Source organism: Macaca mulatta, chromosome 10 (assembly GCF_049350105.2).
Source record: "Macaca mulatta isolate MMU2019108-1 chromosome 10, T2T-MMU8v2.0, whole genome shotgun sequence".
Lineage (NCBI taxonomy): Eukaryota > Metazoa > Chordata > Mammalia > Primates > Cercopithecidae > Macaca > Macaca mulatta.
Window position 1 is genome coordinate 660,294 of NC_133415.1, and position 23,148 is coordinate 683,441.

Genomic DNA, 23,148 nt, shown 5'->3' on the forward strand with positions numbered 1-23,148 from the left:
AGGCTGTCAAAGAGCAAGACGGGGCTGCATCTAAACTCAGGCCTCTGCTAAGTGTGCGAACTCGGGCAAGATGCTAAAGACTTTAGAGACGTTTCCTTTTCTATAGATGGGGTTATAACACTCACCCTGTCAGGTTCTCCTGTGTGTTGACAAGGCCGGCACGTGACACACCAGGGGCAGAGTCAGATGGGAACCGTCTTCCTCAGACAACATGGTCCTCATAAGCATCAACAAAATAAGGAGAGCAGGAGATCAGGGTGTCTCCAGCTGTGTCGGGACTGCAGCAGGGACTCAGCAACAGTCAATCTCTTTCTCTTGTTTCATCCAAATCATACATTCAAAAAAAAAAGGTGGGGTTATCATGGATGTTTATATGGATTCCTGGGATCAGGCAAATACACCTTTCCTTGTCATTCCTTCAAGAGTTATGTCCACACACAAACTTGCACACAAATGTTCAGAGCTTTACTCGGGATTACCAGAAACTGGAGGCAACCAACATGTCCTTCAGTAGGTGAATGGATAAATAAATTCTGGTACCTACAGACAATGGAATATCATTCAGTGAGAAAATAAATGAGCTATCTAATCATGAAAAGGCACACAGGGACCCAAAATGCATACCACTAAGTGAAAGAAGCCAAAAAGGCTACATACTGTATGATTCCAATTACATGACATTTTGGAAAAGGGAAAATTACAAAGATAGTAAAACAATCAATGGTTGACAGGGGTTGGGGAGAGGAAAGGATGGATAGGCAGAGAGCCCTGGCTGCTTAGGGCAGTGAGACCACTGTGTGCGATTTCACCACAACGGTGGACCCATGACAGCGTGCAGATGCCCACACCCATTGAATTAAGACCACAAAAAGGTATTAATTACATCAACTATGAACTTTCATAATGAAATAAATCATGTTTTTTAAAAGTGGACAGTTTTGTTCAGTTTCTGTCTACTTTCTGAAATGGAGACGGTGGAGTGCTTCCATGGTTGTGAGGATAAAAATAGCTTAGAGAATGTAATAACTAAAATAGGTGCATAAACATTGTTAAACTATTTTATTCTCATTAAAAAGCATTGCTTAAGTATATTTATATTTAAAAGTTGAGCAAGGAGTGCAAACACGTTAACATCATTCTCCTCTAGCTCCACTCAGAAGTCAGGACTGCACAGCTCCGCTTCCACCTGCGAAACACAACCTTTTTCAGCGTCATTAAAATATTTCAGCGGGAGGATTGACTTTAGACTCAACCTGTGTTTTCTCCCCTGGAAAACAAAGGTTTTATGAAACAAACAAAGCCTTTACCGTCCTCAACCGAAACACTCAGACATCTGTGATGTCTGCTGTAAGTGCCACCAGGCTCTCCTCTGAAATCTCGTAATGGGAAAAGAGACTGTAGATTCTTTTAGAAAGGGGAGAATCAGAACTAATGTCGAAAGGCCATGTCCTCATTCATAAACACCTTCTTTTACAAAATCCACAGGTTTAGTTACTTTGGGATTAATATGGGCCTTTTTTTTTTTTTTTTTTTTTTTTTTTTTTTTTTTTTTTTTGAGACGGAGTCTTGCTCTATAGCCCGGGCTGGAGTGCAGTGGCCGGATCTCAGCTCACTGCAAGCTCCGCCTCCCGGGTTTACGCCATTCTCCTGCCTCAGCCTCCGGAGTAGCTGGGACTACAGGCGCCCGAATATGGGCCTATTTTAAAGTGCATTTATTAATTTAGCATGAATTGTTCGAAGTCATTCTGGATCCTAAGCCGATATCCAGCAATGCCGGGTGTGCGCCTGTGAGAGTCACCAGCCCTGATGAGCCTCAGGTTATTGTATTTATAAAATTAAGGTTAGGCTTGCTCCAGTTTTTTTAAAACCATTTTTAATAGTAAAAACTTTTTTTGTTGTTACATAAAAATGTACAAGAAAAACTCAAACATTACCAATGATAATCATTTTATTAATATAAATATTTTTGTGAGCTCAATTTATGACTTAATTATAGAAGAAATAAGCAACATGAGGTGCCATTATAAAATATGGTAACCATACTTTCCTACTTTGTTTATATGTTATTGATAAATCTTGATGTATACACAAAAGGAGTTTCAAAAGAATAATAATTTAAAATAATATCTTGACTTGTAATTTCAGGGACTTTAAAAAAATTCCTGAAACTGCTTTTTAAAGGTTCTAGAACAGTTTTTTTTTTTTTTTTTTTTTGAGACGGAGTCTCGCTGTGTCTCCCAGGCTGGAGTGCAGCGGCGTGATCTCGGCTCACTGCAAGCTCCGCCCCCGGGGTTCACGCCATTCTCCCGCCTCAGCCTCCCAAGTAGCTGAGACTACAGGCACCCGCCACCACGCCCGGCTAGTTTTTTGTATTTTTAGTAGAGACGGGGTTTCACCATGTTAGCCAGGATAGTCTCGATCTCCTGACCTCGTGATCCACCCGCCTCGGCCTCCCAAAGTGCTGGGATTACAGGCTTGAGCCACCGCGCCCGGCCTCTAGAACAGTTTTCTATGTCTTCCAGCTAAATAACTACAAAGAGCTAACTCTTCTCACATTCTGTATTATAAATATAAGTCAAAAAAGGAACAAAATCATAAAAACACATGCATGAACAAATGGGCCTTGGCTCACATTTAATTGCATCTGCCAATGCACATAGGTTATAGCAGAATTTTTGTGTGTAATTTTACGAGTGGATTTCTGTCAAAATAAAAATTGTCTACTATCTCTATTCAGTGGTATATTTGCACAAATGGTAAACAAATTCATAGAGATAGTGGGAGAAATTAATTTCATGGCTTACAAGAAGATAGGTTAAGTTGGGACACTTAATTGTTTCATTAATGCTACATTTTATAATGCGCTTATATGGGCAAGGTATTTAAATGTATTATAACAACTTTTAAATGCTCAATGTTACAGATGGAATTACTAGAGAAAGTACTAGCTGATATTTTCTTTGTGTGTGCTTTGAAGGCACAAGGAAATCATAAAGCAGCCCTTTTCCCTTTCCCCATCTATTTCCTGAAGGCCAAGCTGTGCTTTTGCAGATTAGGCCTCTCTGTAACACACACACACACACACACACACACATATGGCCTTTATGGTTTTAAAGGAGGAAAAGAGAATTTGCCTGGATAACTCTCACCTAGGTATTTTCTAGGGAGATCTAGAATCATCTAAGCGTTAAGTTAAGCTGGACTAGCCAATGGGAAAACAAAATGAGGATGCCGGGGAGATATTTCCAGAAGAGAAGCATTCCTAATGGGCTAGGCCCTAGTCACATGCAGTTCCCCAGATGTGGTTGGTGTGGCCAAGGTTCCGGCATGTGACGGCTGCCTTCCTGGCACTTCCCGTGCTGTGAGGAGCATCCCCTCCCCAGTGCCAGGACAGTGGTCCTCTCACCCCCTTCAGAGTAAAGGGCCAGCAGTTGGCAGTCTCAGGAAAAGTAGTGAGACAGGAAGGTGAGGAGCATGAAGTGCCACCATCCCAGCCTCCAGTGTCGGGTACAGAATATGACGAGGAACCTCCGTGAATTGGAATCTTCCATATCTTCACACATGTGAGTTTCTGCTAGGTATAATTTGACTTATAAAAAGAAAGAAATATGACCTTCTTGCATGTAAATATTGTAGAAGAGTTAATGATTGTAACCTGGATGTTTTAAATTCTGAGATGCTATTAAATCGATATTCATCACAAATGTATTGATAATTTTTTAGAAGAACAGAAGAGATCTCATCATATTTAATGCAGTGGATCAATTGGAAGATGCAGGTTAATTCCAGAAAAAGTAAAGCATAAAAAAAAAATCTGTCTTAGAATGGAAAATACAGTAAACTATTTTTAACTAGAATTTAAATGCAACATTTTAGGATATGAAGCCATCAAATCATTTTGAAAACTACTGGCTCAGATGACCTCAGTGATAGGAAACCTCTAAAAGATCACGAATCTAATAATGAGATAATTTTCTGTGTCTTTGCCTGAGAGTCTGTCTGAAAGTGGTGCAGTTTTTACACAAGAGGAATAACATGTCCCAGACTGAGAGCACTTCACGGGCCACCATTCTGGGCAGTGCTTCAGTGTGGAGTTTTAGCAGTGAGTATTCAGAAACAGTTGAATAATTTGCACTTTTTATAAAAAATATTATCTTGTCTATTTTTCTTTAAATATGCAGCAGAAGCTTACTATTATACAACTAAATTATGTGGGTTCTCTAATTGCCCACTTATTCTACCTTGATTAACATGTGGTTTATTTCACCTTGATGCTTTTAAAGACAAGCATGTGCTGTGTGAGGGTTAGAACATGAGCCATAAATAAGGAGGCTTGAGATGGCAGCGCCTCCCCAAAAATGCAGTACCCCAGGGCCTGCACAGGGAACACTGCTTGGAACCTTAACACTTCTGAAATGGCTGGACATCTCTGCATGAGCTGTGCTTACCCAGTTGTTCCATTTATTCTTATATTTTACAAGTATTTACTCAATTCTTGAGCTAGGCCATGTGGTCTACCAAAGGAATAAGACATCTGTTGTTATTATTTTATTTTATTTTATTTTATTTCAATAGTTTTGGGGAACAGGTGGTTTTGGTTAAATGCTAAAGTTCTTTATTGATGGTTTCTGAGATTTTGGTCCACCCATAGCCCAAGCAGAGTACAATGTACCCAATGTGTAGGGTTTTATCCCTCACCTCCCTCTCACCTTTCCCCCTAAGTCCCCAAAGCCCACTTATCATTCTTAGGCCTTGGAATCATCATCATAGCTTATGTCCCACTTATAAGTAAGAACGTACAGCGTGGAGGTTAGGTCAGCAGAGGGCTACAGGGGACTGGTGGGGCAGGCCAGGACATAAAAGAGGGCCTAGAGCCAGAGTTACCTGGGAGAGGGTGGACCCATTTTGCCAAGCACCCTAACCCTAAAAGCTGTAATCCTTACCCTTAACCCCAACCCTAACCCTAAACCTTAGCCCTAACCTTTAACACCTTACCATAACCCCAACCCTAACCCCTAACCATAACCCTAAAATGCTAACACTAAAACCCTAACCCCTAACACTAAACCCTAATCATAAAACTAAACACAACCCCAACCCCAGCCACAATCCCAACCCCAGCCCCAAGCCTAACCTTAACCCTAACCCCTACCCCCAGCCTTTCTTACCTTTTACATCTGTCCAGATTCTCCAGTAGAAGCAGGGACCCTTGGTTCCCAGGTGTGCACCACTGCATCTGGCACAGGACTCCGTATCAGTCCCCAAACAAGCACCTGAATGCTCACAGTGCAGCCATGCAGTGGAGGCCCAGGGTGTATTCTCACCTCCAGAACCAGGACCCAGCGCCTGCGTCAGGCTCATCAGGGCTGAAGTGAGCTGTGGCACCCAAGGTCTTCGTAAGACCAAGGCCACGTTGTGCCTCCTATCATGGAGCGAGATGCAGCAGCCTTCAAAGTCAGGGGCCCTTCCCTGATGACACTCCAAGCACAAAATACTGGACTTTCACACAATGAGGCTGCACACATTATTCTGTTTAAATCCCCACCTAGGCCACTGGGAGAAATGGTGATAGAGGGACCCTCGTGTTGCCCTGTGGTATACATGCTCTGGTTCATACAACTGCAAGCCATTTACAAGAAACTCAAGCTGAAACGCTACTTGTTTCCAACTTCTTGTTTGCAGGGGATTTACAATTTACACTCCAAAACAGACAGCCACAGAGCACACTACTTTTCCTCTGAAGTCGCTCTGAGGGCCTCCGCATCAGTCCTAGAACTGGAAGATTGGTGGACAAGAACTGGGATGTTGATGGGGCACTGGATACTTGCTGGACACCAACCTCCTCTCACCTAACCTTACAGACGGCCCAGATCTCACCTGCCCAAATCAGACATTTTAACACACACAGCTCTCAACAGCAGGACTTACAGACACAAAACTCCAAAGTAAAGGATTGGCTCAACTCCTTGGTGTCTCAACGAACTAAAACACTGCCTAGCACAGGTGCACCATCAACCTTATTCACTAAATAAACCTCTGTATATTTTATTCATCTTTGATTGTGGAAATGATATAATGAACAAAAAGATGTTTTATAAATTGGATTAAAGACCTTTGAGGTCTCTTCACAGGATCCTATATGGTGGACCCCCAAATCTGCCAACACAGAGAAGTCATTCGTAAACACGTGCAGGGCAGAGGCCAGACAAAACCACCTCTCTCAGCCTCAAAGTGGCCTGGCAGTCACAGGAACGGCCATGTGGGGTCTGGCCTATACAAGGAAGTCAGGCTTTTGGTTTGAGGCACCCTACCGCACCACAAAACCAAGTTCTGCCTAACAAAGAAAAAACAGCCCACTCACTCTCCCTAATATCCCAGGTGGTAATCTAACAGCAATATCTGCTTGACACCCCTCCTGCTCCACCCTCCACAACCAAGCTATCACCAAGGCCCCAGCAATCCTACCTCCTAAATGTCTCTCAAATCCACTTCTCTCCCTTCGGAGTCCAGGCCACCAGCATGACTTCTGCATGTGTGTAGCAGCCTCCTCGCAGGATCTAAAAATGCAAATCTAGTCATAGGCTCTGTGAAAAGAAAATCTTGGGGCCCCAAGATTACTAAGCTAAAGGAAAAAGTCAAGCTGGGAACGGCTCAACGCAAACCTGCCTCCCATTCTATTCCAAATCACCTATCTCCTCACTAAGATAGGTGCACATTCGATCGCCTCCTTTGGAGAGGCTAACCAGAAACTCAAAACAACGCAACATTTGTCTCTCACCTACCTGTGACCTTGGAAGCCCCCTCCCTGCTTCCAGTTGTCCCCACCTTTCTGGATGGAAGCAAGGTACTTCTGACATGTACTGACTGATGTCTCATGTCTCCCTAAAACCAAGCTGTGCCCTGACCACCTTGGGCACTTGTCGTCAGGATCTCCTGAGGCTGTCACGGGTGCACATCCTCAACTTCGGCAAAATGAACTTTCTAAATCACCTGAAACCATCTCAGATGGTCAGGGTTCACGGCTCCCTTTCCCGAACCCTCCCAGGAGCCCCTCGTGGGCGCCCAGGTCTGCGTGCTGTTGTGGCCCAGGCTCACCTGGAGCAACTCGACTCTTCCTTACAGCCTCATGAACCTTTCAGTTCCTAAAGCTGCTTAGCCTGTGAAAGGAAAATGAATCTGAGGGCCCAAAAATCACTAATCTAAAGGGAAAAAAGCTGGGAACTGCTTAGGGCAAACCTGCCTCCCCTCCCCTTCTAGTCAAAGTCACCCCTCTGCTCACTGAGATAAGTGCGTATCTGATGGCCTCCTTTGGGGAGGCTATGAAACCCAAAAGAGGCCGGAGCGGTGGCTCGAGCCTGTAATCCCAGCACTTTGGGAGGCCGAGACGGGCGAATCACGAGGTCAGGAGATCGAGACCATCCTGCCTAACACGGTGAAACCCCGTCTCTACTAAAAAATACAAAAAAAACTAGCCGGGCGAGGTGGCGGCGCCTGTAGTCCCAGCTACTCGGGAGGCTGAGGCAGGAGAATGGCGGGAACCCGGGAGGCGGAGCTTGCAGTGAGCTGAGATCCGGCCACTGCACTCCAGCCTGGGCGACAGAGCAAAAAAAAAGAAAAAGAAAAAGAAACCCAAAAGAATACAACAGTTTGTCTCTCACCTACCTGTGACCTGGAAGCCCCCTCCCTGCTTCGAGTTGTCCCGCCTTTCCCGACGGAACCAACGTTTATCTTACATATATTGATGTCTCCTGTCTCCCTAAAATGTATAAAACCAAGCTGTGTCCCGACCACGTTGGGCACATGTCGTCAAGACCTCCTGAGGCTGTGTCACGGGCGTGCGTCCTCAACCTTGGCAAAATAAACTTTCTAAATTGACCGTCTCAGATATTCGGGGTTCACAAGCCCATGCATGGGGACGTCCCCTGGGGTAGCGCCCCTCCTCCACTGAGCTCACTCGCGTCCTCCTCGTGCGTTTTCTTCAGAAGAAATTTCACAGCTACTTGGTCCACACCTGTCGGCCCTACAGGAGCCGCCATTCTCCACAGGCACACAGGCGGCGTACCTGCTGGGCTGTGCGGAGAGGACCAGGTTCGTCTCCTAATTCCCGCTCAGTTAATAACAAATGTCGACAAGTCGAGAAATTTGCTCAAATTTACCCCATCAAATAATTAAAAATGGAGAAAGCTGGACCTGCGCCCCCCACCGCTGACGTGCTCACCCCTCCACTCCCTCTAGGCGGGCGGCACCCACTGAGCCCTCAGTACCAACCACACCCACAGCCGGGAGACGCAGCGCCGCACTTCGCCGCATGCGCACTCCCTGCGGCCCTCCCGCCAGGCGCCGCGCTGGGCAACCCGCGCCCCAGCGGGGTCCTTCAGGCCTTCGGCCGGGCAGCCTCCCTCGGGGTCCTTGCGTGGTTGCGTAGCAGCTGCGAGGACGCGGGCCGAGCCGGAAGCAGAGTGCGCTGCAGCGCGAGCGGGGCCGGCGGGCGTGGTTTGAGACCGCGCCGAGTCCAGGCGGGCGGCAGGGCCCGAGGGGCCGCTGGCCGCGGGCAGGCGACCTGCAGCGTCCCTGGTCTCTCCAGCCCTCACTCGGGACCGCACGTGAGGGCAAATCCGCCCCGGTGGCCGGCTTAGCACGCAGGATCAGCCCCTCAGAGGCCGCCCTAGGCGTCTGGGTGGGAGGGTGTCCCGGTCGGGGGAAGGACGGAAAGGTGGCTTCGCGAGGCTGTTGTGGGGGGCGGGACGGGCAGCCTGGCGATGCATGGACATGGATGGTGCCCAAAAACATTTATCGAAAGATAGCTTGCCCACTTAGATCGCGAGGACAGCGACAACCAAGTCTTCGCCCGTAAGCGGTGGCTCACGACTGTAGTCCCAGGGATGCCGAGGAGGGAGGATCGTTTGAGTCCAGGAGTTGGGGGCTGCAGTGAGCCGTGATCGCGCCACTGCACTCCAGCCTGGGCGACAGAGTGAGACCCTGTCTCTAAACAAAAGAAAGAACCTCTTCAAGCGTGGAGCCGTGCAGCTGGATTTGGCTTTCTGTCGCTCTCTCTACAGGGTACAGGTGAAAGGGGGCAGACCCCTCACCATGCTTTCCAAGCATCTGCCACTTCCCAGGAATTGTGTCCCTGGATAAACAAGGCGAAGTCCCTGGCTGTGCAGAAGCAGTAGCTGTGTGGTGGCACAGTCAGGAAAACTCGGGGGCCCTGTTGGTATTTTCTACCCCTGACCCGTGTGCATACTTCTGTCGTAGCTCTTACCACAGTAGACTCTGCTATCATTGTGTCTTACATCCCCTGAACCCTGTGCAACGTCTGCTCATGGTGAATGCTCAGTAAGGTTCACCTATTGCTGCTATCTCGTCATCATATCATTTCTATGTGCCCACCTAGCTAAGAGTCTGGACTGTGATTACATTCTCAGGAATGTTTGCAAAGTCATATTTAGGTGTGAGGAGAGTAGAACAGAGCTAGAGATTATGTTGTACACAGCCTTTGGCACTGGATGCCTGGTGAATGTCTTGCGCAAATGGGTAATGTGAGGAGCAGCATTTGGGGTGCGCAGGACTTAAAGTATTTGTGTATAACATGTTATTGATGCCTGTGTGTCATACTCTGCTACTCCAAGTCTAGTAGTCAATTGCATACCATATCTGAGTCCAGCACTGAGGGAAGCAGTCTAGATGGAGGTACAGCGGGGTATAATCAGCATTTAGGAGATACTTGAAACTAGTAAAGGTTGAAACACCACTGGAGAAGGGGGTTAGGGGAATTGCACGTGTTGAGAGAGGGAGAGGCAGGTACAGATTACAGTAGGATGGAAAATGAAGGGGAGGTAAGAGGCATGAAGAAGACAAAGGATCACAAGTGTGGGTCAGGCATATTTGGCTGTGTGTCAGTGTCATTCAGTGGTGAGAGGTCAGGCTTTCTGGCAGACAGTGTCTCATGTCAACCATGTGACTGGGCACTGTTTTTGTGTGTCTGTGTGTGTGTGTTGTTGTTTTTTTTTGTCCCTGTTTTACAAGTAAGGAAACTTTTGTATGTTGAACTTGTAAATACAGGCCGGACACAGTGGCTCATGCCTGTAATCCCAGCACTTTGGGAGGCCGAAATGGGCAGATCACTTGAAGTCAGGAGTTCGAGACCAGCCTGGCCAACATAGTAAAACCCTGTCTCTACTAAAAATACAAAAATTAGTTGGGCGTGATGGGAGGTGCCTGTAATCCCAGCTACTGGGGAGGCTGAGACAGGAGAATCACTCAAACCTAGTAGGCGGAGTTTGCAGTGAGCCAAGATCGCGCCACTGCACTCCAGCCTGAGTGATAGAGCAAGACTCCATCTCAGAAAAAAACAAAAGAACTTGTAAATACAGAATGCTGTCTCTCCAGGTGGTCGTGGGAGGTGTGACCTTAAGCATACCCACAATAGGAATATATCATAGGGAAAACCACTCTAAGAGAATCTTGTGGGTACAAGGTTACAACCCCAAGGCTCAGCATGTGGCAGGCAAGTTGGTGGTGAATGGAGAAGGGTGTGAGCGTATTCTTGGACCCCTCTCTCATTGGCTCATTGTCTCTCCTGTCCAGGAAGAGAAGGAAATAAATTTGGTTGAGGGGACTTATCTCTGACAACATCCTCTTGTTGATCTTCCCACATAGTGACAAGACCCTCCCCTCCCCTGGGCTGGACCCCTCTCTACAGCTGGGAGCCAATGGCAGAAGACAGAACCAAACCCAGTGAGCTGGACCAAGGGAAGTATGATGCTGATGACAACGTGAAGATCATCTGCCTGGGAGACAGCGCAGTGGGCAAATCCAAGTATGTTGAGAGATTAGGGAAGAAATATCAGCCCCAGAGAGGGTCTGGGGCATTTAAAAAAGTCCTCCAGAGGCAGAGGAGCATGACTTCTTGGGGCTGGTGAAGGAGCAGTCTTGGCTGGAGTCCAGATGTTCATGGAGGAACGAGGGGAATCACGAGAGCAGTTGTGTGTGTTGGGTGGAGGGGGCAGGTCATAAGGACTGAGGAATTTGAGTGTTTCCTCTGAGCCCTGAGAGAACATGTGGAGCAACTAAGGACATTGTATGTGGTTTGTGGGCTGAGGGATGGCAAGGGCGGGGAGTGGGAATAGAAAGAGAAAAGTGACTATGCCACCGTGACAGATTGGGTAAAGGTGGTGAAGATGCTTTCTTGGAGGGACTCTCTGAGATAGAGAAAACTGGGTAGAACTGACCATTGACTATAATCATTGTGAAGATTGGCTTCTTCTTTTAATGAATTTCGGTGCCTACATGCCACCCGGAGAGGTGAAGGGAGGCTCTGCGGTGCTGGCGGCTTGTCTCCATGAGACGTCCTATTTCTCACACCTACGACTGGTGAGGGCACATGTCCATTTCTGCCTTCATGGCATGAGGGTACACTTGCCCCTGCCCAGAGAACTGGTTACGCTTATTTCCCAAGTACTCCAGGCCCACCTTGTTTTCTACCTTCATTTTTATAAACATGTTCTTTGACTCAGGTAGCTGTGAATAGTTCTCTGGGGGCTTTGCTGGTTTTTAGGCCATCTCCATGAATTTGAATTCTTTCTCTCTCCCTCTCTCTCTCTCTCTTCCCCACCACACAATCACACACTGCAGCTCTGGTTTAGTTTTTTTGTTTGTTTGTTTGTTTTGAGACGGAGTCTCGCTCTGTCCCCCAGGCTGGAGTGCAGTGGCGTGATCTCAGCTCACTGCAACCTCTGCCTCCTGGGTTCACGCCATTCTCATGCCTCAGCCTCCTGAGTAGCTGGGATTACAGGCGTGTGCCACCATGCCTAGCTAATTGTTTTGTATTTTTAGCACAGGTTTTGCCATGTTGGCCAGGCTGGTCTGGAATTCCTAACCTCAAGCGATCTGTCTGCCTTGGCCTCCCAAAGTGCTGGGATTACAGGTGTGAGCCACCGCACCCAGCCAACAAGACGTGGCTTTCTGATTCCATCTTTAAGAGTAGTTAGGTCCACATGTATTGTCTTTTTTCTTTGATAGCTGTATAACTTGGCCTTTAGGGTCTTCCATTCCTGTTAATAATTGCCTATCATCGTTGTGCAAAGAGGGCACAGGCACACACCCCCACCCCCAACTAAGGCCACATGGTGTGAGTACAGAGTAGGGTGATGGGGGAAATTTGCAAGCAGAAAAGTCACAGCATGTGACTCCCAGGGTCCCAAGCTCTCATTATCCTGAGGGAGTTGTGCTTAGGCCGACAGTGACCAGCGCCTGCTCTAAATATTTTTGGGAGAAGAAGACAGGGAGCATCTGTGTATGTGGCAGAGAGGTAGCTTCCTAGAGCCCCCGAAGGTAGGGCCTGCTCTGTTGTTGAGCTCAGGCCTGCCAAGCTGGTTCTCTGCTAAGCGGCAGAATGCTGGGAGGGAATGAGTCTCCGGGGCTTATTTTTTCTCCTTCATCCTGTCTTCCAGAGGCAACTTTTCCTTAAGAAAATCCCTCTGTGCCTGTGTTTTTATCCTTTCACTGCTTCTGCTTTGATGAGGCAAGTTTATGGGTCTCTCCTCTTCCTCCTCCACCTCCTGAGCACGTGCCCTCTCAGGACAGCGTTCTGAGCTTGGGTCTCTTTCATTTACCAGCTTAACCTCTGGCTGCGGAAATTTCTTTGTGTAATTTTCTATGTCATCTAAGAAGATGATGTGTTTTCTTTATAGTAAGGGTACTGTTTCTTTATAGTTATAAATAAAATCTATCCTCCTTTTACAAGTGAAGCTGCAGTTTACAGTCAGAAGTATAAAATCACGGTTAGAGTGTACTACGCTGACAAACAGGCAAGCAGTGACCCTACAAAACTTGAGGGAAAAAATGTTGCTATGTAAAGAGAGTGGTCAGGGAAGGCCTAGTTGTAAAGGTGACATTGGGTCAAAGACTTGAAAAAAGCAAGGAGTAAGCCTTGCAGATATCTGGCAGGAACATTTCAACAACAAAAGGAGGAAATGGCCAGTGGCTAGAACAGAGGGAGAGAAAAAGAAATGGGAGAGTTTGAACTGAAAGAAATGGGGAACCACTGGATGGTTTTGCACAGAGGAGTGACAAAGTCTGCCTAATTTTTTAACAGAATAACTGACCGCATTCAGAATAGATAGTCCTCTCAATAACCAATAGATCAAGCAGGTTCTCTTGTCTCAGCCTCCCGAGTAGCTGGGATTACAGGCATGTGCCACCATGCCCGGCTAATTTTTTGTATTTTTAGTGGAGACAAGGGCTTCACCATGTTGACCAGGCTGGTCTTAAACTCCTGACCTCAAGTGGTCCACCCGCCTTGGCCTCCCAAAGTGCTGGGATTACAGGCGTGAGCCACTGTGCCCGGCTGGGAAATGGCTTTTGAACGGAAGGCACAGCCTTGGCCTGGCCTCTGTTTCCCTGTGCATAGCACAAGGGTAATGGTATGTGCAGCACTGTGCTGTGGTGACAATAACAGATTTGAGAGCTTCACATGGGCTGGTGTGTGTACTCCTAGTGACATGAGCTGTTTGGTTATGACGGGTTGGTAATGCTGATTCCCAGGTTCCAGACTTGACCCGGAAACTGTGTGACTGTGGAGCGAAAAGGGGAAACCACAGGTGGCTTCCAGGCTGTCAGCCTTAGGGCGATAAAGTTTGGGACAAGGGAGAGATGGACACCATCTGACCGCCTTGCCTGTTCTGCTTTCAGACTCATGGAGAGATTTCTCATGGATGGCTTGTATCCTTCAAGGTTTGAAATACCCCTCTTTCCTGTGGGTCTTCCCACGCTCATGTATCAGTGCCCCACTGCCCACCACTTTGTAGCAGCAGCCCAGGAAGGAGGATTGGGTAAGTGAATGCACAGGTTTTGTTCCACACTTGTTTCTTGCCGGTTGATCCACATGGCATTGCACAATCAGTGCTGTGTATTTTGGAGCTTACTCATATTTGGATTTGTTTTATATTAAGAGGGCAGTAGAATGGCAGACAGCAAATGGTTTGGATCTAATGCCTGGATTCAAACCCCGCCTCCTTCTCCTCCTTAGTAGCTTCCGACACTGGCCAACTCATTTAACCTCAAAGCTTGGGCCCCCTACTGTTGAAAAACATCTCTGATATGAATGAACTTTGTAAAATAGGAGCTGCCAGCCCCACCTTCCCCCCATGAATTGTTATATTGTATAGGTTTGGAGTGAGTTCCTCCCTGCAACTGGGAGATTTTTAAACAGTTTCCCAAGTGGATCCACTGAAAACCACAGGTGAGACGAGCCCCTGGAGCCTGCTGCTCCCTGTCCTATGCTCAGCACCCCAACGCTCAGTTGCCTTAAGATCTGAGTATGTGTTACTCCACCTCGTACCAAGTGCTTCTGCACACCCAGCCCACCTGCAACATTTGGCTCTGCTTTTTACACTGTCCCGCTTCTTGCAGCCTCAGAAGGTGTTTATCCCCAGAGTTTAACCCTTTTTCTCAGGGTTTCACACATAGGCAGACTCCAAATTGGTAGACGGCTTGTCAGCTGTAAGGCTTGTGGGAGCTTTTGTCCCTGGAATGGTCATGTTGCTACCTAGGGTCAGGGTTGCCTTTCCAGCCTGCGAAAGCTCCATCAGTGATTGAGTTGGGGTTTCCACATTTGCATTTTCCAACTGCATGATGCCCTTTATGACGCTTGTCTGTAAAATCCTGTTCTGCGCTTTACCTCAGACTTCGATGACCAGAACACACTCCCATCTCCTCCCACCCCTCACTCTTCTTCCGTGGAGCTTGTACCAGTGATATGCGAGGCTGATCCTGTCTGCAACACTGGTTTGATTTAAAATCTCAGTAACTCCAAAGAGAAGAGGAGGGAGAGGATCCATTTCATCAAACCAAACACCCCTGCTCCCCACTCCTTCCTTACCTCCCCTTTTATTGATTTTGGTCCTTAACCTGAGTGCAGTCAGCCACAGCAGCTGTCCACGTACGCCCTGACCCTCTACAAGCACACAACCACGGTAGATGGCAAGACCATCCTTGTGGGTAAGTGGCACAGGGCCAAGCCACGCTGACCCTCAGGAAAGAGGAAATGGGAGACGAGGGGAGGTGAGGGAAGGTTCATAAGGAGAGAGTCCAGAGGGAGAAAATGAGACCCCAGGCAGGGATAAGGGGTGGTAGAGAGAACCCAGAGAGTCAGGAGCCAGGAAGCTGTGGAGGGTGGAAGGAGGCACGCAGGGGCCAAGTCCCAGCCCTCTGACCTGGCGTCCAGGGCGGCACCTGTGCAGGACAGGGTTCAGGAAAGGAGAAGTCAGGGGGCTGTACCCACCTCAGGGAAGAAGAACATGAGAGGCCTTCGACAAGGCAGTAGCTTGCCTAGCTTCAGGGGTTCTTATTCAGCCGGTTTAAAAAAGTAAATGTGGTCAGAACATTATCTACCACATCGGGCTTTGACCTTCCGTCGGGTCATAATCTTCTCCTTGGCCAGGCCACACAGCCTGCCTGACTCTGTCTACCATCTGTGGTCAGCGCACGTGAGAAGTTGGACTAGTTTAGAACTTAGAGGACCCTGCATATCATGTGGGAAACGGGGAACCTATCTTCTCCCTCCTTGGGCTTCCAGTGTATGTTGTCCTTCCTCCTGGCCCCTAACCCATGGTCTTCCCATAAAACAGGTGAACACACGCCTCTCTCATCGCTCAGGTACACTGTGTCGAAGACACACGTGTGGGGCTCTGTGGTCTGTTTCTCCCTGTGCTCCCCGTGTACTCACACACGTGCTGTGCTTTGTGCCACATGTGTGTCGTATTTTAGTGACTTGCACAGAAATGTACCAGGCATGTGGGTCTCTGTGATCTCCAGCCCCCAACAGGCAGTCAGAGCTGTGTTCACGTTGCAGACTTTTGGGACACGGCAGGCCAGGAGCGGTTCCAGAGCATGCATGCCTCCTACTACCACAAGGCCCACGCCTGCATCATGGTACGAGATGGGGTGGAGGTGGACAAAGGCACTGGGCAAGTCTGGCCTGAGGGGTGAGGGGCCTAGCAGCCCTGGGCCCTGTTAACCAAGTCTGGGTGTTGTGGGAGGCGGGGCTCAGGGTCACCCAGGGATGTGTCAAACCACACCTGCTCCCCAGAGCTTCTTAGTGAGGAGGTGCCAGGTGCGCTCTCTGGAGGTGGGGATGGGTGGAGAAAAGGTGGAACAGCAAGCTCAGGGCTTCACCATCAGGTGTAGCATCCAAGAGGCAAACGTGTGCCTGAGACAGGGCCGCAGTCCCTCTGATGGACCCACCCTGTCAGACAAGCTCCCAAGGCCTCCCTCTACTGTTGCCTGCTGCTTTTCCCTAGGGGGCACGTGCTGGGACTGAGTAGATGCTGCAGGTCCCAGAGAACCTTCTCTCTCAGGCCAGCCCCTTGCCTCCCTCCGAGCCTCCCATTTTGTTGCCTAGGACGCAGTCCTTACGGTTCCACCCCGGCGGCCAGGGCGTGGTAAGTGCCTGAAATGCAGCCGAGGAAAGGGCTAAGAAAGGAAAAAGCAGCTCTGTAAACCTGTGTCCTATAGAAGTTCCTACCCATGAATTCCCTGGCTTGGTTCTCAGGCCACCACTTTTAGATGCTGAAAAGGAGCATGTTTTTCTTTTGAGCCACTTAAAAAACATTTTCATGGCTGGGCACAGTGGCTCATGCCTGTAATCCCAGCACTTTGGGAGGCCAAGGTGGGTGGATCACCTGAGGTCAGCAGTTTGAGACCAGCCTGGCCAACATGGTAAAACCCCGTCTCTACTAAAAATACAAAAAATTAGCTGGGCGTGGTGGCAGGCGCCTGTAATCCCAGCTACTTGGGAGGCTGAGGCACGAGAATCACTTGAACCCGGGAGGCAGAGGTTGCAGCGAGCCGGATCGCGCCATTGCACTCCAGCCTGGGCAACAAGAGCAAAACTCCATCAAAAAAAAAAAAACCCACATTTTCGTGAACATCAGCCATCTACAATGCAGGAAGTAATAGACTAGTCTTCGGAATTATTAACCTAGCAATTGTCACCAAGTGAAAACCTTAGTCACTAAAATTTCTTGGAATGGCATTCAAGGTCTTGCTTTAACACAAAACCCCAAAACTTGGTGGCACAAAACAACCATTTTCTGATGGATCGGGGATCCGTCATGTCTGAAGTCTCAGCTAAGAAGACTCCAAGGCTGGGCTCCAGGCTGGAACTGCCTGGGACATCTCCCTACGCACACGCTGGTACTTGGCTGGACCCCCGGCAGGTTCTGCTCCCCGTGTTTCTTCGCAGTTTATCAGTTGGGCCGATTTGGGCTTGCTCACAGAGTGTCAGCCAAGATCCCAAGATCAAGCATCCAAAGAGAACCTGGTGGGACCTGTATTTCCTTTTAGAGCCCTGGAAGTTATGTGGCATCTCTCTGGTCATAGTCACAGAGGGAAGAAACAGATGGCATTTCTCAGTGGGGAATCAGAGTCACATGATTAAAAGAACACATGGGATGGACAGGTTGCCACCATTGTTGGCATATATTAATAAAGTCTGCCATGGCACTCCATAGCATTTAGACACCCACCTTTCTAGCCCTACCTCCCACCTAGTGATTGCCTATAAGTATGCACGGCCTTACCTTGGCACTGAGAGGGGTGCATGGCTGAGCAGGTGTCATCTCATCTGTAAGAAGCAATAGCAGAGGGAATCCAGAAGGAGCTGCTCTGTTCTGCTCATTGTCACCTGCTCCTCTGCACACCTTCCTTCATGCTCTTCCCTCAGCCTCTCCCCAGCTCACACCCCTTTACTTGAAACTCTGCTCATTTTTCAGGCCCTGCTTAAATGCCATCACCTCCATGCAGCCTCTTCTGATGTTTGTCATTAGAATTGTTCTTTCCTGTGTGCACCACTGATCACTTCCACAACGTGGATTCTGTCTGTGATGCACATGTGCAGGATGCCAGGAGCGCCAAGGCGGAAAGACACAATGCTGCCCCCAGGAACTTACTGACTGGTGGGCACAGTACAGATTCCAGGGGTGAAGACAGTGAGGATTCTTCCCTTCTGACCCTTTGCAGATGGTAAAGGAAGGAGCTCATCACCTGATTTCCCCCACTGCCCCTTAAGAACAAAATCCCTTGAAACATTCCAAAAGCTTTAACTCTGATAACTGTTAAGGTACTAAACAAGAGGATAATGGGGTAAGGCAAATGGGGCCAGTGTAGTGCAGAAGTCTGACCCTCAAGAACAGAGGAGCTTGGTCCTAGCCAGTTTGGTTTCGGGCCTACTCTGGCATTTGGTATTTTGAGCTCACCTCTCTTTTTCTCTTGGAGTGACTGCTTTCTGCATCTGATGCATCTCCATGGGCTCCCCTCAGACCCTCTTCTGAAGGCCTGGGGTGTCTCGCCTGCCACCAGCCCCAGTCTGCTGCATGGGCCCTGGCGGGTAGAAAGCACTCACCTTCTGACCACACGGGGAGCTGAGGGTCAGACGGAGCCAAGGCTCGACCCTCCACCTTGAAACCTTGAGATGGGGATGCTGCTCATTCTAGCCAGCTCCTCCTCGGCTCTGCAAACAAGGAAAGGGTGCTCAGGAAACCAGACCTGGACAAAAGGCATCTGAGCCTGGTGTGAGGCAGATTCCGGAAGTTTCGTTACAGACATCCTTTATAAGGAGTCTTCCTCGGGAATTCAAGACAACCTGGGGATTCGTTGACATTGGCCTGTGAAAGAGAATCCACATAGACTTCCTGCCACCTCTTGAGGTGTGACAGCTGCTGACCCTCCCACCACCACACAGGGCGAGCCCCTAGCCCTGAGCTTGAACCATGTTCCTTGCACAAATAGCTGGGTGATTTAGAAGTGAGGTCAGCTGTGCCAGCAGTTACAGGGTGGTGGTTGTAACTTTAATCCACTGACTGTGGTACTAGGGCAGTTCGGGCTGGACACTTGGGAGGAGCTCCTGTGAAGGGCACAAAGGCTCACTGTAGCAGCAGCTCAGTTGTCGCTCAGAGTTCTGCCCTTAGAGCTGGTTTGCAGTGCTCATCCTTCTTGCTGATATTTTAAAATAGGTAAAAACAGGCTGGGCACGGTGACTCATGCCTTTAATCCCAGCACTTTGGGAGGCTGAGGCGGGCAGATCACCTGAAGTCAGGAGTTCGAGACCAGCCTGGCCAGCATGGTGAAACCCCGTCTCTACTAAAAATACAAAAATTAGCCGGGCGTGGTGGTGCGCACCTGTAATCCAGCTACTCAGGAGGCTGAGACGGGAGAATCGCTTGAACCCAGGAGGTGGAGGTTGCAGTGAGCCAAGACAGCACCACTGCACTCCAGCCTGGGCAATAGAGCAAGACTCCATCTCAAAATAAATAAATAAATAAAAATAGGTAAAAACAATAAATTATAAAAACGTAATACAATTATGAAATACAAATAATAAAACATAAAAATTTTAAAAAGTTTAAAGAGGCCAGTCACAGTGGCTTATGCCTATAATCCCAGAAATTTGGGAGGCCGAAGCAGGAGGGTCACTTGAGCCCAGGAGTTCAAGACCAGCCTGGTTAATATAATGAGACCTCATCTCTACAAAAAATATACAAAATTAGCCAGGCATGGTGGCATGTGCCTGTAGTTCCAGCTACTCAGGAGGCTCACCCAAGCCCAGGGAGTCTAGGGGGCAGTAAGCCAAGATTGTGCCACTGCACTCCAGCCTGGGTGACAGAGTAAGACCCTGTCAAAAAACAAAAACAAAAAGCAGAAAGAACAAAGAAGTAAACAGAAGCTTAAAATTAAAAGTAAATCAGCCAGGTGCAGTAGCTCATGCCTGTAATCCCAGTACTTTGGGAGGCCTAGGCAGGCAGCTCACTTGAGGTCAAGAGTTCAAGACCAGCCTGCCCAACATGGCGAAACCCTGTCTCTACTAAAAACATAAAAATTAGCCAGACATGGTGGCGCACGCCTGTAGTCCCAGCTACTGAGGAGGCTGAGACAAGAGAATCACTTGAACACAGAAGTCAAAGGTTGCAGTGAGCTGAGATTATGCCACCACACTCCAGCCTGGATAACAGAGTGAGACTCCATCTAAAAAAAGAAAAGAAATCAAGGCCTGTTGTGGCTAACACCTGTAACCCCAGCACCTTTAGAGACCCAGGTAGGAGGATCCCTTGAGGCCAAGAGTTTGAGATGAGCCTGGGCAACATAGGGAGAGCCTGCCTCTACAAAAAAAATAATTTAAGAATTAATGGGTGCATGCTACTTGGGAGGCTGAAGTAGGAGGATCCCTTGAGCTGAGGAGTTTTGAGGTTGCGGTGAGCTGTGATTGAGCCACTGCATTCTAGCCTGGGTGACAGAGGGAAACCCTGTCTCTAAAAAGTAAAAAATAAAAGTAAATCAATAGTAACTAAAGTAAAACTCTAGAAATATTTACAGTTACTACAGAGGAAGTTTAAAACAGTTTAAGCAATAAATATAAGAGTAGACTAAAAAACACGGAAGTTTACAATTTCTAACAGACTGTATCAATTGGCAAATTGATTCAATTTATGATTGTTAAAATAGGTGAATAAGATTAGATGACAAGATAACAAAAAAGGAATCTGTTATTTATTTATGTATTTATTTATTTTGAGATGGAGTTTTGCTCTTGTTGCCCAGGCCAGAGTGCAATGGCATGATCTGGGCTCACTGCAACCTCCGTCTCCCTAGTTCAAGCAATTCTCCTGCCTCAGCCTCCCAAGTAGCTGAGATTACAGGCATGCGCCACTGCGCCCAGCTAACTTTTTGCATTTTTAGTAGAGACAGAGTTTCACCATGTTAGCCAGGCTGGTCTTGAACTCCTGACTTCAGGTGATCAGCCCGCCTCAACCTCCAAAAGCGCTGGGTTTACAGATGTGAGCCACCACAACGAGCCAATAATAAGATTTTTAAAAACATTTTTGCATCTGGAGACCCCAGGGGGCTTCCCCGAGAAAGGACAGCCTCTGTGGTCAGAGAGGCTGCAATTCAGAGCATTCCCACAGACAACGCCATGTGCTCATGCTCACCTGCTTAGGTGTGTGAGTGAGTCACCTGGAGATGCGGTGCAGAAACATTGACACCTGAGCTATCTTTCTTCCTCTGCCCTTTGCAGGTGTTTGATGTACAGAGGAAAGTCACCTATAAGAACCTGAGCACCTGGTACATGGAGCTTCGGGAGTTCAGGCCAGAGATCCCATGCATCGTGGTGGCCAATAAAATTGATGGTGGGGCCATCCCTGCACCTGGGTGTTAGCAATTCACTGGGGACCCACCACCACACGTTTCCTCCCCCATTCCTGGGGCAGGCAGCCTTCAGTGATTGTTCCTCCCTCCCACGATAAGATATGACCCTTGGTTACTTGCGTTCTTCCCGCCTTATAAAGAAGCCAGCTAAGCCAGCCTGCCCTCTTCCCAAGACACAGATCCCTATTAACTGAACTCTCTAGGACATGTTTCCTAATCATCCCTGCCTATCCCACTTTCTGGAATGAAGGCCTCCAGTGGCCCACCCTCCAAACCCTCTTCCCTTCCCTTGACAGACAGACCAATGTCCTACCTTCTCTCTACAGCAGACATAAACGCGACCCAAAAAAGCTTCAATTTTGCCAAGAAGTTCTCCCTGCCCCTGTATTTTGTCTCCGCTGCTGATGGCACCAACGTTGTGAAGGTATGGTCGACTGCAGAGGTAGCAAGGCCAGGGTGCTAGGTGGTAAAGGGAAGCTGTGAAGAGAAGGGCTTACTGCAGGTGTGATGGAGAGAATGGGAACAGTGCATGGGCATGGGTGGCAGGGAGGGGAGAAGCTGATGGGCCTGGACTTGATGAGGCGGAAGTCCATTGACCATACATAGGTCAGGGTGATGGGGAGAGGCAAATGGAAAGGTGAGGTTGCTGATTTTAGGAATGGAGTATTGTGTAGTCTCACAGTGGGGCCAGTGGGGTGAACTGGGCAGAGTCCAAGGCACTCCCATCCACCATCTCTACCTCACCCCCAACTCTTCAGTGATGCAATTTGATTAGCTGTGTCTCTACCTCACCCGCAGCTCTTCAATGATGCAATTCGATTAGCTGTGTCTTACAAACAGAACTCCCAGGACTTCATGGATGAGATTTTTCAGGAGCTCGAGGTAGGTCAGGCCCACATTTCGGGTGGGATGGAAGAAACGGCTTCTCTTCAGGGATAGGGACTACAACGCAGTGGAGTGGCTCTCGCCTAACTTTGCCCCACTAAATGTCTCAGAGCTGCGGCTGAGCAAACGTAGGGCCAGGCCTCACCTGCAACCTTGTCCACAGAACTTCAAGTTGGAACAGGAAGAGGAGAATGTGCCAGACCAGGAGCAGAACAGCAGCATCGAGACCCCATCAGAGGAGGCGGCCTCTCCCCACAGCTGAGGGGCTGGGGCTAGGGGTGGGTGGAGCCTTTTTAAAGTACCCTTCCCTTCAACAGCTCTCCAGCTCTGAATGGAGGAACTCTCTAGGCCATCCCCTCTTCTACCTCCTGCAGCCCATCCATCCTATTAGCCTCCCACATTCAAGGCCCTTAATGCAGGGATGAGGTCAGCACCAGCAAACTCTGGACTGGTGGAAGAAGGTCCTCACCAGATCTCCTTGAAGCAGAATTAGGGATCAGTATCATTAACACCTTCCCCACCCCCTCCCCCCAGGCGGGCAGTGAAGAGAATCAGAAAACATGATTATGTGTCACTTTAATAAAGGAAATTTAGGTGTTTTTCGTTTTTTTGTTTGTGTTTTTTTCCTTTCCAAAGCTCACCTCAGGGACAATTCCTTGTGCTTCTGCCAAGGTAATGATTAACCCCCACCCACAGCTGAATCTGTGAGACCCCATTCTTTCCCTATGTGGTCTCCCATCTGTTTTCCTCTTCATTCTCCCAATCATCTGGTTGGTTGGTTGGTTTGTTCCTTTGGAGACAGAGTCTCGCTCAGAGTCGCCAGGCTGGAGTTCTGTGGCGCAATCTCAGCTCACTGCAACCTCTGACTCCCTGGTTCAAATGAATCTCCTGCCTCAGCCTCCCGAGTAGCTTGGCATCACCACACCCAGCTAATTTTTGTATTTTTAGTAGAGACGGGATTTCACCATGTTGCCCAGGATGGTCTTGATCTCCTGGCGTGATCTGCCCGCCTCGGCCTCCCAAAGTGCTGGGATTACAGGCGTGAGCCACTGCACCCAACCC

General features: G+C 48.5%; 1 protein-coding gene across 19 annotated transcripts; it reads left to right on the forward strand.

Moving 5' to 3' along the window:
• The first annotated feature begins 8,423 nt into the window (after positions 1–8,423).
• RABL2B (RAB, member of RAS oncogene family like 2B) lies at positions 8,424–22,685 on the forward strand. 19 transcript variants are annotated; one of them, XM_015150635.3, is made up of 10 exons: positions 8,424–8,713; positions 8,818–9,066; positions 10,660–10,819; positions 13,693–13,722; positions 14,921–15,000; positions 15,854–15,933; positions 21,071–21,182; positions 21,528–21,625; positions 22,000–22,083; positions 22,250–22,685. In XM_015150635.3, the coding sequence occupies exons 3-10, from the start codon at positions 10,713–10,715 to the stop codon at positions 22,346–22,348; spliced, it is 690 nt and encodes a 229-aa protein (XP_015006121.3). In that variant the 5' UTR covers positions 8,424–8,713; positions 8,818–9,066; positions 10,660–10,712; the 3' UTR covers positions 22,349–22,685. The 19 variants fall into 19 exon arrangements, with proteins under 19 accessions (XP_015006121.3, XP_077805002.1, XP_077804999.1 ...); XM_077948876.1 differs by having other exon boundaries at positions 21,531–21,625; XM_077948873.1 differs by having other exon boundaries at positions 8,818–9,060.
• Positions 22,686–23,148: the final 463 nt, after the last annotated feature.

Coding starts and splice junctions, on each gene's coding strand:
- RABL2B (XM_015150635.3), top strand. CDS start 10,713: ATGGCAGAAGACAGAACCAAACCCAGTGAGCTGGACCAAGGGAAGTAT. Junction 15,934..21,070: donor AGGCCCACGCCTGCATCATG/GTACGAGATGGG, acceptor TGCCCTTTGCAG/GTGTTTGATGTACAGAGGAA. Junction 22,084..22,249: donor AGATTTTTCAGGAGCTCGAG/GTAGGTCAGGCC, acceptor CCTTGTCCACAG/AACTTCAAGTTGGAACAGGA.